Source organism: Lipophrys pholis, assembly GCF_963383615.2.
Source record: "Lipophrys pholis genome assembly, contig: SCAFFOLD_54, whole genome shotgun sequence".
In the NCBI taxonomy this organism is placed as follows: domain Eukaryota; kingdom Metazoa; phylum Chordata; class Actinopteri; order Blenniiformes; family Blenniidae; genus Lipophrys; species Lipophrys pholis.
In genome coordinates, this window is record NW_028292140.1 from 172,501 (window position 1) to 189,016 (window position 16,516).

The 16,516-nt window shown below is 53.0% G+C and overlaps 1 protein-coding gene across 1 annotated transcript in view; it reads right to left on the reverse strand.

The window, feature by feature from the left end:
- Window positions 1-15,183, reverse strand: part of mpp4b (MAGUK p55 scaffold protein 4b) — a gene marked incomplete at its 5' end in the record, with an annotated part of 20,274 nt that extends 5,091 nt beyond the window's left edge. The window contains 14 exon segments of the mRNA XM_080493811.1: window positions 851-985; window positions 2,387-2,495; window positions 2,603-2,696; window positions 2,812-2,892; window positions 2,959-3,132; window positions 8,396-8,434; window positions 9,062-9,082; window positions 9,508-9,566; window positions 11,549-11,745; window positions 13,226-13,300; window positions 14,897-14,962; window positions 14,964-14,983; window positions 15,101-15,158; window positions 15,160-15,183. Coding sequence (XP_080349937.1) covers window positions 851-985; window positions 2,387-2,495; window positions 2,603-2,696; window positions 2,812-2,892; window positions 2,959-3,132; window positions 8,396-8,434; window positions 9,062-9,082; window positions 9,508-9,566; window positions 11,549-11,745; window positions 13,226-13,300; window positions 14,897-14,962; window positions 14,964-14,983; window positions 15,101-15,158; window positions 15,160-15,183 — 1,152 coding nt within the window.
- Between the last annotated feature and the right edge of the window lie 1,333 nt (window positions 15,184-16,516).

The window sequence follows — 16,516 nt, forward strand, 5'->3', positions numbered from 1 at the left end:
GGGTTAGTACTGTGAGGGGTTAGTACTGTGAAGGGTTAGTACTGTGAAGGGTTAGTACTGTGAAGGGTCAGTACTGTGAAGGGTTAGTACTGTGAAGGGTCAGTACTGTGAAGGGTTAGTACTGTGAGCGTCAGTACTGTGAAGGGTTAGTACTGTGAAGGGTTAGTACTGTGAAGGGTTAGTACTGTGAAGGGTCAGTACTGTGAAGGGTTAGTACTGTGAAGGGTTAGTACTGTGAAGGGTCAGTACTGTGAGGGGTTAGTACTGTGAAGGGTTAGTACTGTGAAGGGTTAGTACTGTGAAGGGTCAGTACTGTGAAGGGTTAGTACTGTGAGCGTCAGTACTGTGAAGGGTTAGTACTGTGAAGGGTTAGTACTGTGAAGGGTCAGTACTGTGAAGGGTTAGTACTGTGAAGGTTTAGTACTGTGAAGGGTTAGTACTGTGAAGGGTTAGTACTGTGAGCGTCAGAACTGTGAAGGGTCAGTACTGTGAAGGGTTAGTACTGTGAAGGGTTAGTACTGTGAAGGTTTAGTACTGTGAAGGGTTAGTACTGTGAAGGGTTAGTACTGTGAAGGGTAAGTACTGTGAGGGGTTAGTACTGTGAAGGGTTAGTACTGTGAGGGGTTAGTACTGTGAAGGGTGAGTACTGTGAAGGGTTAGTACTGTGAGGGGTTAGTACTGTGAAGGGTTAGTACTGTGAAGGGTGAGTACTGTGAAGGGTTAGTACTGTGAGCGTCAGTACTGTGAGCGTCAGTACTGTGAAGAGTTAGTACTGTGAGTGTTAGTACTGTGAAGGGTTAGTACTGTGAGCGTCAGTACTGTGAAGGGTTAAAACTGTGAGTGTTAGTACTGTGAAGGGTCTGTTGATGTAGTAGTCGGTAGTAATGCAGGAGGTACGTCTGCTCTCCCGGAGACGCTCCAGAGGAGGCGGCTTCACGTAGATGATGAAGGCTTTCAGCTGGTGGCTCCTGACGGCCTGGATGCTCTGTTCAACACACAAGGTTCATCATCCTCAGTGGTGGACCATCAGCGGTGGACCATCAGTGGTGGACCATCAGCGGTGGACCATCAGCGGTGGACCATCAGCGGTGGACCATCAGCTGTTTACCATCAGCAGTGGACCATCAGCGGTGGACCATCAGTGGTTGACCATCAGCGGTGGACCATCAGCGGTGGACCATCAGCGGTGGACCATCAGTGGTGGACCATCAGCTGTTGACCATCAGCGGTCGACCATCAGCGGTGGACCATCAGTGGTGGACCATCAGCGGTGGACCATCAGCGGTCGACCATCAGCGGTGGACCATCAGCGGTGGACCATCAGTGGTGGACCATCAGCTGTGGACCATCATCAGTGGACCATCAGCAGTGGACCATCAGCGGTGGACCATCAGTGGTGGACCATCAGTGGTTGACCATCAGCGGTGGACCATCAGCTGTTGACCATCAGCTGTTGACCATCAGCTGTTGACCATCAGTGGTGGACCATCAGCGGTGGACCATCAGCGGTGGACCATCAGCGGTGGACCATCAGCTGTTGACCATCAGCGGTGGACCATCAGCGGTGGACCATCAGCAGTGGACCATCAGCTGTTGACCATCAGTGGTGGACCATCAGTGGTGGACCATCAGCTGTGGACCATCATCAGTGGACCATCAGCAGTGGACCATCAGCGGTGGACCATCAGTGGTGGACCATCAGTGGTGGACCATCAGCGGTGGACCATCAGCTGTTGACCATCAGCTGTTGACCATCAGCTGTTGACCATCAGTGGTGGACCATCAGCGGTGGACCATCAGCGGTGGACCATCAGCTGTTGACCATCAGTGGTGGACCATCAGTGGTGGACCATCAGTGGTGGACCATCAGCAGTGGACCATCAGCTGTTGACCATCAGCAGTGGACCATCAGCTGTTGACCATCAGCGGTGGACCATCAGCGGTGGACCATCAGCAGTGGACCATCAGCTGTTGACCATCAGTGGTGGACCATCAGTGGTGGACCATCAGTGGTGGACCATCAGCAGTGGACCATCAGCTGTTGACCATCAGCTGTTGACCATCAGTGGTGGACCATCAGTGGTGGACCATCAGTGGTGGACCATCAGCAGTGGACCATCAGCTGTTGACCATCAGCGGTGGACCATCAGCGGTGGACCATCAGCGGTGGACCATCAGCAGTGGACCATCAGCGGTGGACCATCAGTGGTGGACCATCAGCAGTGGACCATCAGCAGTGGACCATCAGCTGTTGACCATCAGTGGTGGACCATCAGCAGTGGACCATCAGCAGTGGACCATCAGCTGTTGACCATCAGCAGTGGACCATCAGCTGTTGACCATCAGTGGTGGACCATCAGCGGTGGACCATCAGCGGTGGACTCACGTTTGGCTCGATGTCGATGACACACATCTTCCCGCTGCTCAAAACGTCCCTGACAGAGTCGACGCTGGTGCCGTACAGTTGACCTTTGAACTCTCCGTACTCCAGGAACCTGTGGCAGGAACAGGAAGCGTCACGCTGCACATTCTGGAAACACGTTCACGTTAATGCTCACGTTAATGCTCACACACTCATGCTCACATTAATGTGTGTGTGTACCTGTTGTTATAGACCATGTTGAGGAAGACTTCTCTGCTGATGAAGAAATACTCTCGTCCAGACTCCTCGTAGCCTCGAGCTGCTCTGGTGGTGTCTGCAGGGGAACACCGGTCAGAGGAGCGCCACACACACACACACACACACACACACACACACACACACACACACACACACACACACACACACACACACACACAGTGTGTTCGTACGGGGCACGGCTCCCTGGTAGAAGGTGGGGTTGGTCTCCACCAGTCGCCTCCGCAGTTCGTTCACTCCAACGCCCGGCGGCCCTGAGGACGACAGTCCAGGTGAGTGATGTCGTGGCCCCGCCCCCTCACACACACACTCACACTCACCCAGCAGGGCGATGAGGCGCTGGCAGTCCTCTGGGTGGCGCTGGTAGCGCACCACCTCTTCATACGGACTGTTGGGGGCACTGTAGCAGCTGCTTGGACAGCGGGTGTAGGAGGGCGGCCTGATGGAGCAGTGGCTGCGCCGCCGGCACAACCGCAGGCTGCGTCTGAAACCCGCTGAACCAGACACAACCAGTCAAAACAGGGCCTGACGCAACAGTCAACGCAAACAGTGAACATAGGGTCATTAGATCTGTTCGTTACAGCTGCGTGTGTGTGTGTGTGTGTGTGTGTGTGTGTGTGTGTGTGTGTGTGTGTGTGTGTGTGTGTGTGTGTGTGTGTGTGTGTGTGTGTGTGTGTGTGTGTGTGTGTGTGTGTGTCTTGTTCATTTAAAGCACATTTATCAAAGCACCCTATTTTATGTGGCCTGAGGGAATAAAGGTCTGATTGTCTATTGTTGTAAATACCGTAGTGTTTCTATAGATGCACACGGTGTGTGTGTGTCTATTGGAAGCCTTACGGTAATTACATGAGCCTTGTTTGACACAGAAGCAGTATCCAGATGAAGATGTCCCCACACCGGGACAGACACACTGGGACAGACACACCGGGACAGACACACCAGGACAGACACACCGGGACAGACACACCGGGACAGACACACCGGGACAGACACACCGGGACAGACACACCGGGACAGACACACCGCTGTGAACACCCCCGGAGGCGTGTCGGGTGTCAAAGAGTCAAATATAAGTCCACATTTTGACACCAAGCACGTCTACGATAGTTCAATTTAACAGAATGACGAGCAAATAGATTTTTTATATCTATGTAATATTTGTAATATGAATAAGTAATAAAGTCAGAGTTATTTCAAATTGAGGAGTGGTTCCATTTATTTTACATTATATTTGTTTACATTTAGTTACATTTATACTGTCTCACAGTTACATGTGGCCCTTTGAGTTCAGCGGCCATGGTACTGATGTGGCCCTTTGGGGGCAGCGGCCATGGTACTGATGTGGCCCTTTGGGGGCAGCGGCCATGGTACTGATGTGGCCCTTTGGGGGCAGTGGCCATGGTACTGATGTGGCCCTTTGGGCAGCGGCCATGGTACTGATGTGGCCCTTTGGGCAGCGGCCATGGTACTGATGTGGCCCTTTGGGGGCAGCGGCCATGGTACTGATGTGGCCCTTTGGGCAGCGGCCATGGTACTGATGTGGCCCTTTGGGGGCAGCGGCCATGGTACTGATGTGGCCCTTTGGGCAGCGGCCATGGTACTGATGTGGCCCTTTGGGGGCAGTGGCCATGGTACTGATGTGGCCCTTTGAGTTCATCGGCCATGGTACTGATGTGGCCCTTTGGGCAGCGGCCATGGTACTGATGTGGCCCTTTGAGTTCAGCGGCCATGGTACTGATGTGGCCCTTTGGGGGCAGCGGCCATGGTACTGATGTGGCCCTTTGGGGGCAGCGGCCATGGTACTGATGTGGCCCTTTGGGGGCAGTGGCCATGGTACTGATGTGGCCCTTTGGGCAGCGGCCATGGTACTGATGTGGCCCTTTGGGCAGCGGCCATGGTACTGATGTGGCCCTTTGGGGGCAGCGGCCATGGTACTGATGTGGCCCTTTGGGCAGCGGCCATGGTACTGATGTGGCCCTTTGGGGGCAGCGGCCATGGTACTGATGTGGCCCTTTGGGCAGCGGCCATGGTACTGATGTGGCCCTTTGGGGGCAGCGGCCATGGTACTGATGTGGCCCTTTGGGGGCAGCGGCCATGGTACTGATGTGGCCCTTTGGGGGCAGTGGCCATGGTACTGATGTGGCCCTTTGGGCAGCGGCCATGGTACTGATGTGGCCCTTTGGGCAGCGGCCATGGTACTGATGTGGCCCTTTGGGGGCAGCGGCCATGGTACTGATGTGGCCCTTTGGGCAGCGGCCATGGTACTGATGTGGCCCTTTGGGGGCAGCGGCCATGGTACTGATGTGGCCCTTTGGGCAGCGGCCATGGTACTGATGTGGCCCTTTGAGGGCAGCGGCCATGGTACTGATGTGGCCCTTTGGGCAGCGGCCATGGTACTGATGTGGCCCTTTGGGGGCAGTGGCCATGGTACTGATGTGGCCCTTTGGGGGCAGTGGCCATGGTACTGATGTGGCCCTTTGAGTTCAGCGGCCATGGTACTGATGTGGCCCTTTGGGCAGCGGCCATGGTACTGATGTGGCCCTTTGAGTTCAGCGGCCATGGTACTGATGTGGCCCTTTGGGGGCAGCGGCCATGGTACTGATGTGGCCCTTTGGGGGCAGTGGCCATGGTACTGATGTGGCCCTTTGAGGGCAGCGGCCATGGTACTGATGTGGCCCTTTGGGCAGCGGCCATGGTACTGATGTGGCCCTTTGGGGGCAGTGGCCATGGTACTGATGTGGCCCTTTGAGGGCAGCGGCCATGGTACTGATGTGGCCCTTTGAGGGCAGCGGCCATGGTACTGATGTGGCCCTTTGGGCAGCGGCCATGGTACTGATGTGGCCCTTTGAGTTCAGTGGCCATGGTACTGATGTGGCCCTTTGGGGGCAGCGGCCATGGTACTGATGTGGCCCTTTGGGGGCAGCGGCCATGGTACTGATGTGGCCCCTTAACCAGTCTCTATCAATAGGCTATGTGCCCCAATCCTTTAAACTAGCAGTTATTAAACCTCTCATTAAGAAGCCAAACTTAGACACAAGCCTTCTCTCAAACTACAGGCCCATCTCCAACCTTCCTTTCCTGTCAAAGGTTCTGGAGCAAGTAGTGGCTAAACAACTCCAGGATTATCTGCAGGAGAATAATCTGTTAGAGGACCTTCAGTCCGGCTTCAGAATGAACCACAGTACAGAGACTGCTCTGCTAAAAGTTACTAATGACCTTCTAATGGCCTCAGATAGAGCTCTTCTATCTGCTTTACTTCTTCTGGACCTTAGTACTGCATTTGATACTGTCCATCATAATATACTCTTAAGGAGATTAGAAGATGGCGTCAGCATTAAAAACTTAGCCTTAAACTGGTTTAAATCATATTTATCTGACCGCTTTCAATTTGTTCATGTAAATAACAAATCTTCAATACATGAAGGGGTCCTGTGTGGAGTACCACAAGGCTCCGTCCTCGGACCCATATTGTTTAATCTCTAGATGTTACCACTCGGAAATATTATTAGGAAACACAGCATTAACTTTCATTGTTATGCAGATGATACTCAGCTCTATTTATCAGTTAAAGCCAATCAGGCCGACCAACTTGTTAAACTAGAGTCCTGCCTCAGGGACGTTAAGTCCTGGATGTCTATCAACTTCTTAATGCTCAACACATCCAAGACTGAGGTTCTAATCCTAGGTCCTAAAAAGCTCAGGGATTACTTTTCAGATAGTCTGATTACCTTAGATAATATTACCTTAACCTCTAACAGTGATATTAGGAACCTGGGTGTTATTTCTGATCAGGATCTGTCCTTTATGTCCCATGTTAAACATGTCTCCAGGACAGCCTTCTTCCATCTAAGGAATATTGCAAAAATGAGAAACTTCTTGTCCTTCAAAGATGCAGAACAAATGCTTCCTGCCTTTGTGACTTGAAGATGAGATGATTGTAACTCCCTAATGTCAGGATGTCCAAACTCCTCTGTTAGGATCTTCCAGCTAGAGCAGAACGCTGCTGCAGGTTTACTAACCAGAACTGGAAGAAGAGAGCACATCTCCCCAGTCTTAGCATCCTTACACTGGCTTCACATCAAATCTAGAATAGAATTCAACATCCTTCTGATCACATCTAAAACTCTTCATCACCAGGCTCCGTCCTATATGGAGAAACTTCTAGAAGGGTCTCACCCTCCACGAGCCCTTGGCTCTGAGGATGCAGGACTGTTGGTAATCCCTAAAGTCCTTCAAAGTAAAAGAGGAGGCAGGAGTTTCAGCCATATGGCTCCTTTACTCTGGAATCAACTAGCAGCCTCGGTCCGAAGGGCCCACACCATTAGTTTATTTAAGAGGAGACTAAAAAGCTTCCTCTTTGATAGAGCTTCTCATTAGGAATAAAATAGGAGCACTAAGTTGAGCTGCTCTAGGCCTAGACTGCTGAGGGGATTTCCTCTCTCCCGTTAAAGGGAGGAACTCTACATTTGGAGCTTCTGTTTCTTGTCTTTCTTTCTTTCTCTCTGTGTAACAACATTACTGGAGCCACCAGATCCTGACAGGAGGGGAGCAGGATCCAGGGGATCAGACCCAAGACTCCCAGAGTGGACTTACCACGGTCCTACTACCCGACCCCCCCACAGCACCGGGACCCCCCCACAGCACCGGGATCCCACCACAGCACCGGGACCCCCCCACAGCACCGGGACCCCCCCACAGCACCGGGACCCCCCCACAGCACCGGGACCCCACCACAGCACTGGGACCCCCCCACAGCACCGTGACCCCCCCACAGCACCCTGACCCCACCACAGCACTGGGACCCCCCCACAGCACCGGGACCCCCCCACAGCACCGGGACCCCACCACAGCACTGGGACCCCCCCACAGCACCGGGACCCCACCACAGCACCGGGACCCCACCACAGGACCGGGACCCCCCCACAGCACCGTGACCCCACCACAGCACCGGGACCCCCCCACAGCACCGGGACCCCACCACAGCACCACCGTGACCCCACCACAGCACCGGGACCCCCCCACAGCACCGGGACCCCCCCACAGCACCCCGACCCCCCCACAGCACCGGGACCCCCCCACAGCACCGGGACCCCACCACAGCACCGAGACCCCCCCAAAGCACCGTGACCCCCCCAAAGCACCGTGACCCCCCCACAGCACCGGGACCCCACCACAGCACCGAGACCCCCCCAAAGCACCGTGACCCCCCCAAAGCACCGTGACCCCCCCACAGCACCGGGACCCCACCACAGCACCGGGACCCCACCACAGCACCAGGACCCCCCCACAGCATTGTAAGAGGTTCTGAGAGGTTTAGTTGGGTTCTGTTGTTCTCTATCATTGTAAGAGGTTCTGGAAGGTTTAGTTGGGTTCTGTTGTTCTCTATCATTGTAAGAGGTTCTGGAAGGTTTAGTTGGGTTCTGTGGTTCTCTATCATTGTAAGAGGTTCTGAGAGGTTTAGTTGGGTTCTGTGGTTCTCTATCATTGTAAGAGGTTCTGGAAGGTTTAGTTGGGTTCTGTGGTTCTCTATCATTGTAAGAGGTTCTGGAAGGTTTAGTTGGGTTCTGTGGTTCTCTATCATTGTAAGAGGTTCTGGAAGGTTTAGTTGGGTTCTGTGGTTCTCTATCATTGTAAGAGGTTCTGGAAGGTTTAGTTGGGTTCTGTGGTTCTCTATCATTGTAAGAGGTTCTGAGATGTTGGTTGATGTGATTTAGAACTTTACAAATAAAATTGAATTGAATTTAAACGATGACTCACCTAAATACAGTCCTTCAATGTTGGAGCTGAAGTCCTCCTCTGTACCCAACAAGACATTAGAGACAACAAGACATTAGAGACAACAAGACATTAGAGACAACAAGACATTAAAGACAACAAGACATTAAAGACAACAAGACAACAAGACATTAGAGACAACAAGACATTAGAGACAACAAGACATTAAAGACAACAAGACATTAGAGACAACAAGACATTAAAGACAACAAGACATTAAAGACAACAAGACATTAGAGACAACAAGACAACAAGACATTAGAGACAACAAGACATTAAAGACAACAAGACATTAGAGACAACAAGACATTAGAGACAACAAGACATTAGAGACAACAAGACATTAGAGACAACAAGACATTAGAGACATTAGAGATGGTAATTATCAGTAGAATCAGTAGAGTTGCTCACCGTCTCTGAACTCGTCTGAAGAGTCGCAGCGTTTAGAACAAAACATCCACACATGTATGAAGGTGTGGAAAACACACACACACACACACACACACACACACACACACACACACACACACACACACACACACACACACACACACACACACACACACACACACACACACACACACACACACACACACACACACACACACACACACACACACACACACACACACACACACACACACCTACCAGATTCAAAGGCCTCCTCGTCTGTTGACATGGAAACGAGAGGGGCAGTTAATCTGGAGGGCAATAAGAAAGCTCAGGACATAAGAGAACACATGTACCTGCTTCCACACAGTTCTCATCCATGGCTATCAGGTCTTCTTCTGTGGTGGAAACAGGAAGTGGAAACAGGAAGACAAGAACCAAAAGAGAAACTGAGATGAGATGAGAGACGCTCCGGAGACGAGTTGATCTTTAGAGGGGATCAGTCTCACCTTCTTCTACTGTGCTCACTGTGGGACAGAGACAGAGGACGGCTGTCAGAGTGTGTGTGTGTGTGTGTGTGTGTGTGTGTGTGTGTGTGTGTGTGTGTGTGTGTGTGTGTGTGTGTGTGTGTGTGTGTGTGTGTGTGTGTGTGTGTGTGTGTGTGTGTGTGTGTGAATGAAGCAGTAGAACTCTTTCAGACTCACATGTCTGGATGCAGGCGTGAGGTTGGTACGGCTGCAGCCACCAGGACTCCCTCTGCTTCCTGCAGCAACTCACCACACACACACACACACACACACACACACACACACACACACACACACACACACACACACACACACACACACACACACACACACACACACACACACACACACACACACACACACACACACACACACACACACACACACACACGCTCTTCAGTCTAATCAGCATTTTGACAATCAGTGTCAAAGTTCTTTCGTTTTCAATCCAGCAGGATTTTCAAAGATCAACATGTTTCTACAATCTGAGGGATTAGTCTATATAATTTCTACAATCTGAAGGATTAGTCTCTATATTTTCTATAATCTGAGGGATTAGCCTATATAATTTCTACAATCTGAAGGATTAGTCTCTATATTTTCTACAATCTGAGGGATTAGTCTCTATATTTTCTATAATCTGAGGGATTAGCCTATATAATTTCTACAATCTGAAGGATTAGTCTCTATATTTTCTACAATCTGAGGGATTAGTCTCTATATTTTCTATAATCTGAGGGATTAGCCTATATAATTTCTACAATCTGAAGGATTAGTCTCTATATTTTCTACAATCTGAGGGATTAGTCTATATAATTTCTACAATCTGAAGGATTAGTCTCTATATTTTCTATAATCTGAGGGATGAGCCTATATAATTTCTACAATCTGAAGGATTAGTCTCTATAATTTCTATAATCTGAGGGATTAGTCTATATAGTTTCTATAATCTGAGGGATTAGATCACATCCCAGGAAAACTGTCAGCTTTCCTAATTGGATATATTTACAACCAGAGGACATCCTGTCATTCTGTCATCTGAGAAGTTAAGACGTTCACAAACTGTCCAGATTTCTCAAACTGCCACGTCTGGGTCCTTTCTGGAGTCACTTGTGGTTCTGGGTCACCTGTGGTTCTAGGTCACTGCTCTGGTGGGTGACAGTCCAGGTCACCTGTGGTTCTAGGTCACTGCTCTGGTGGGTGACAGTCCAGGTCACCTGTGGTTCTAGGTCACTGCTCTGGTGGGTGACAGTCCAGGTCACCTGTGGTTCTAGGTCACTGCTCTGGTGGGTGACAGTCCAGGTCACCTGTGGTTCCAGGTCACTTGTGGTTCTAGGTTACTGCTCTGGTGGGTGACAGTCCAGGTCACCTGTGGTTCCAGGTCACTTGTGGTTCTAGGTCACTTGTGGTTCTAGGTCACTGCTCTGGTGGGTGACAGTTGAGTCACTCAGCCACTCCATTCTTTTTCAACCTTTTACTCTACTTGTGTTTGTTGCTGTTTTTAGTTTGTTCCTTGAGGAACGTCTCCCTGCTAGGTTCATGTTGTCCTCATCAGAGGCTCTCCTCACCAGAGGTTCTCCTCATCAGAGCTTCTCCTCACCATCAAAGGTTCTCCTCACCACCAGAGGTTCACATCATCCATCAGAGGTTCTCCTCACCACCAGAGGTTCTTCTGATCAGAGGTTCTCCTCACCACCAGAGGTTCTCCTCATCAGAGGTTCTCCTCACCACCAGAGGTTCTTCTGATCAGAAGTTCTCCTCACCACCAGAGGTTCTCCTCATCTATCAGAGGTTCTCCTCACCACCAGAGGTTCACATCGTCCATCAGATGTTATCCTCACAACCAGAGGTTCTTCTGATTAGAGGTTCTCATCACCACCAGAGGTTCTTCTGATCAGAGGTTCTCCTCACCACCAGAGGTTCTCCTCATCCATCAGAGGTTCTCCTCATCCATCAGAGGTTCTCCTCACCACCAGAGGTTCTCCTCATCAGAAGTTCTCCTCACCACCAGAGGTTCTCCTCATCCATCAGAGGTTCTCCTCACCACCAGAGGTTCTCCTCACCACCAGAGGTTCTCCTCATCCATCAGAGGTTCTCCTCACCACCAGAGGTTCTCCTCACCACCAGAGGTTCTCCTCATCAGAGGTTCTCCTCACCACCAGAAGTTCTCCTCACCCTTTCTAACCCTGGAGATAAAGAGCTTGACTCTGGTTCTGACCGTTGCAGGAGGCTGGAGGAGGGGATGAGGCCGGCACAGGCTGAGCTGCAGGGCAGCTTCTTGGCCTGCCACCAGAGGGCGTCAGTCTGGTCTACGATCTCCAGGATGTCGCCCTTTCTGAAGCTCATACCAGCGTCAGCGCAGGGGATGGAGGGGTCCTGCAGGGGGCAGTAGTCAGCCATGGCACGGACGTACAGCTGAAACACAACCAGCAAAGACTATGAGGAGCAGTAGGAGCAGGAGGAGGAGCAGGAGGAGAAGGAGCAGCAAGAGGAGGAGGAGCAGGAGGAGAAGGAGCAGCAGGAGGAGGAACAGCAGGAGGAGGAACAGCAGAAGGAGGAGGAGGAGCAGCAAGAGGAGGAGGAGCAGGAGGAGAAGGAGCAGCAGGAGGAGGAACAGGAGGAGGAGCAGGAGGAGAAGGAGCAGCAAGAGGAGGAGGAGCAGCAGGAGGAGGAACAGGAGGAGGAGCAGGAGGAGAAGGAGCAGCAAGAGGAGGAGGAGCAGGAGGAGAAGGAGCAGCAGGAGGAGGAACAGGAGGAGGAGCAGGAGGAGAAGGAGCAGCAAGAGGAGGAGGAGCAGCAGGAGGAGGAACAGGAGGAGGAGCAGGAGGAGAAGGAGCAGCAAGAGGAGGAGGAGCAGGAGGAGGAGCAGCAGGAGGAGGAACAGCAGGAGGAGGAACAGCAAGAGGAGGAGGAGCAGGAGGAGGAACAGCAGGAGGAGGAGGAGGAGCAGCAAGAGGTGGAGCAGCAGGAACAGCAGGAGAAGGAGCAGCAGGAGAAGGAGCAGCAAGAGGAGGAGGAGCAGGAGGAGGAGCAGCAGTAGGAGGAGTAGCAGGAGAAGGAGCAGCAGGAGAAGGAGCAGCAAGAGGAGGAGGAGCAGGAGGAGGAGCAGCAGGAGGAGGAACAGCAGGAGAAGGAGCAGCAGGAGGAGGGACAGCAGAAGGAGGAGGAGGAACAGCAGGAGGAGGAGCAGCAGGAACAGCAGGAGAAGGAGCAGCAAGAGGAGGAGGAGCAGGAGGAGGAGCAGCAGGAGGAGGGACAGCAGAAGGAGGAGGAGGAGCAGCAAGAGGTGGAGCAGCAGGAACAGCAGGAGAAGGAGCAGCAGGAGAAGGAGCAGCAAGAGGAGGAGGAGCAGGAGGAGGAGGAACAGCAGGAGAAGGAGCAGCAAGAGGAGGAGGAGCAGGAGGAGGAGCAGGAGGAGGAGCAGCAGGAGGAGGAACAGCAGAAGGAGGAGGAGGAGCAGCAAGAGGTGGAGCAGCAGGAGGAGGAACAGCAGAAGGAGGAGGAGGAGCAGCAAGAGGTGGAGCAGCAGGAACAGCAGGAGAAGGAGCAGCAGGAGAAGGAGCAGCAAGAGGAGGAGGAGCAGGAGGTGGAGCAGCAGGAGGAGGAGTAGCAAGAGGAGGAGCAGCAAGAGGAGGAGGAGCAGGAGGAGGAGGAGCAGCAGTAGGAGGAGTAGCAAGAGGAGGAGCAGCAAGAGGAGGAGGAGCAGGAGGAGGAGGAACAGTAGGAGGAGGAGGAGCAGGAACAGCAGGAGAAGGAGCAGCAGGAGAAGGAGCAGCAAGAGGAGGAGGAACAGCAGGAGGAGGAGCAGCAGGAGGAGGAACAGCAGGAGGAGGAGCAGCAGGAGGAGGAGCAGCAGGAGGAGGAACAGCAGGAGGAGGGCAGCAGGAGGACTCACCATGGTCTGATTGTGCACCGACCTCTCTGTGATGGGAACCACCTTAAACATGATGGTTCCTTGTGACCGAGCTTGCTGGAAGGACAGAAACAGAGACTGACTCCATGGAGGAACAGACAGAAACAGAGACTGACTCCATGGAGGAACAGACAGAAACAGACAGAAACAGAGACTGACTCCATGGAGGAACAGACAGAAACAGACAGAAACAGAGACTGACTCCATGGAGGAACAGACAGAAACAGACAGAAACAGAGACTGACTCCATGGAGGAACAGACAGAAACAGACAGAAACAGAGACTGACTCCATGGAGGAACAGACAGAAACAGACAGAAACAGAGACTGACTCCATGGAGGAACAGACAGAAACAGACAGAAACAGAGACTGACTCCATGGAGGAACAGACAGGAACAGACAGAAACAGAGACTGACTCCATGGAGGAACAGACAGAAACAGACAGAAACAGAGACTGACTCCATGGAGGAACAGACAGGAACAGAGACTGACTCCATGGAGGAACAGACAGAAACAGACAGAAACAGAGACTGACTCCATGGAGGAACAGACAGAAATAAGTCATGTGGTTCTGATCCATTCAGCTGTTCTCTTCAGATTGAGGTGTTTTTTCTAGAATTGTGATCAGAATGAATCCGTCTGTTTCACAAACTAGCAGATTTTAGCCGTAATGTTGTCGTACAGTACCAAGCTAAAATACTTTACGGTACAGCACGGTACGGTATGGTATGGTACGGTACGGTACGGTACGGTACGGTACGGTATGGTACGGTACGGTACGGTACGGTACGGTATGGTACGGTACGGTATGGTACGGTACAGCTTGGCACAGCACGGTACAGCACGGTACGGTATGGTATGGCTTGGCACTGCACGGTATGGTATGGTATGGTATGGTATGGCTTGGCACAGCACGGTATGGTATGGTATGGTATGGTATGGTATGGTATGGTATGGCTTGGCACAGCACGGTACGGTATGGTATGGTATGGTATGGTATGGTATGGTATGGTATGGCTTGGCACAGCACGGTATGGTACGGTACGGTACGGTATGGTATGGTACGGCTTGGCACAGCACGGTACAGCACGGTACGGTATGGTATGGCTTGGCACTGCACGGTATGGTATGGTACGGCTTGGCACAGCACAGCACGGTACGGTATGGTATGGCTTGACACAGCACAGTACGGTATGGTACGGCTTGGCACAGCACAGTACGGTATGGTACGGCTTGGCACAGCACGGTACGGAACGGTATGGTTTGGCTTGGCACAGCACAGTGTGGTACGGTACGGAACGGTATGGTTTGGCTTGGCACAGCACAGTGTGGTACGGTACGGAACGGTATGGTATGGTATGGTACAGCACAGTGTGGTACGGTACGGTACGGTATGGTACAGCTTGGCACAGCACGGTACGGTACGGTATGGTACGGCTTGGCACAGCACAGTGTGAGAGTCAGTGTGGTGGAGGGAGGAGTCAGTGTGGTGGAGGGAGGAGGAGTCAGTGTGGTGGAGGGAGGAGCCAGTGTGGTGGAGGGAGGAGTCAGTCTGGTGGAGGGAGGAGTCAGTGTGGTGGAGGGAGGAGTCAGTGTGGTGGAGTTTGATTTGCTTCATCTTGTAAGTGAAAGAAAGGGAAAGACTTACGTACCACAACCTGGATCACCTGCTCCGGCTCCAAGCCGTCCACCGGGAACCCGTTCACCTCTAGGATCCGGGTCTCCGGCATGCAGCAACCCTACAGACACACAGCAAAGCCTCGTGACTCCTCCAGGAGGCGCTGCAGAGCCCTCGTGACTCCTCCAGGAGGCGCTGCAGAGCCTCGTGACTCCTAGAGGAGAAGAGCTGCTCTCACCACTTCGATCTGCCAGGCCTCCATGAATCACCCGGGCAACAAAGATCTCCCCCGACACCCTCCTTTCTCTTGATGGTGGCTCCCTGGAACAGCAGACAGCAAACTCAGGGTGAGGAGGTGAGGAGGTGAGGAGGTGAGGTGGTGAGTGGTGAGGAGGTGAGGTGGTGAGGAGGTGAGGAGGTGAGGAGGTGAGGTGGTGAGGAGGTGAGGAGGTGAGGAGGTGAGGTGGTGAGGAGATGAGGGGTGAGGAGTGAGGAGGTGAGGTGGTGAGGAGGTGAGGAGGTGAGGAGGTGAGGTGGTGAGGAGATGAGGTGGTGAGGTGGTGAGGAGGTGAGGTGGTGAGGTGGTGAGGAGGGTGAGGTGGTGAGGTGGTGAGGAGATGAGGTGGTGAGGTGGTGAGGAGGTGAGGTGGTGAGGAGGTGAGGAGGTGAGGAGATGAGTTGGTGAGGTGGTGAGGAGGTGAGGAGATGAGGTGGTGAGGAGGTGAGGTGGTGAGGAGGTGAGGAGGTGAGGTGGTGAGGAGATGAGGTGGTGAGGAGGTGAGGTGGTGAGGAGGGTGATGGTGGTGAGGAGGTAAGGTGGTGAGGAGATGAGGTGGTGAGGAGGGTGAGGAGGTGAGGTGGGTGAGGAGGTGAGGAGATGAGTTGGTGAGGTGGTGAGGTGGTGAGGAGGTGAGGAGATGAGGTGGTGAGGAGATGAGGTGGTGAGGAGGTGAGGAGGTGAGGTGGTGAGGTGGTGAGGAGATGAGTTGGTGAGGTGGTGAGGTGGTGAGGAGGTGAGGAGATGAGGTGGTGAGGTGGTGAGGAGGTGAGGAGATGAGGTGGTGAGGAGATGAGGTGGTGAGGAGGTGAGGAGGTGAGGTGGTGAGGTGGTGAGGAGATGAGTTGGTGAGGTGGTGAGGTGGTGAGGTGGTGAGGAGGTGAGGAGATGAGGAGGTGAGGTGGTGAGGAGATGAGGTGGTGAGGAGGTGAGGAGGTGAGGTGGTGAGGAGGTGAGGAGGTGAGGAGGTGAGGTGGTGAGGAGGTGAGGAGGTGAGGAGGTGAGGTGGTGAGGAGATGAGTGGTGAGGAGGTGAGGAGGTGAGGTGGTGAGGAGGTGAGGAGGTGAGGAGGTGAGGTGGTGAGGAGATGAGGTGGTGAGGTGGTGGAGGAGGTGAGGTGGTGAGGTGGTGAGGAGGTGAGGTGGTGAGGTGGTGAGGAGATGAGGTGGTGAGGTGAGTGAGGAGGTGAGGTGGTGAGGAGGTGAGGAGGCTGAGGAGATGAGTTGTGAGTGGTGAGGAGGTGAGGAGATGAGGTGGTGAGGAGGTGAGGTGGTGAGGAGGTGAGGAGGTGAGGTGGTGAGGAGATGAGGTGGTGAGGAGGTGAGGTGGTGAGGAGGTGAGGTGGTGAGGAGGTAAGGTGGTGAGGAGATGAGGTGG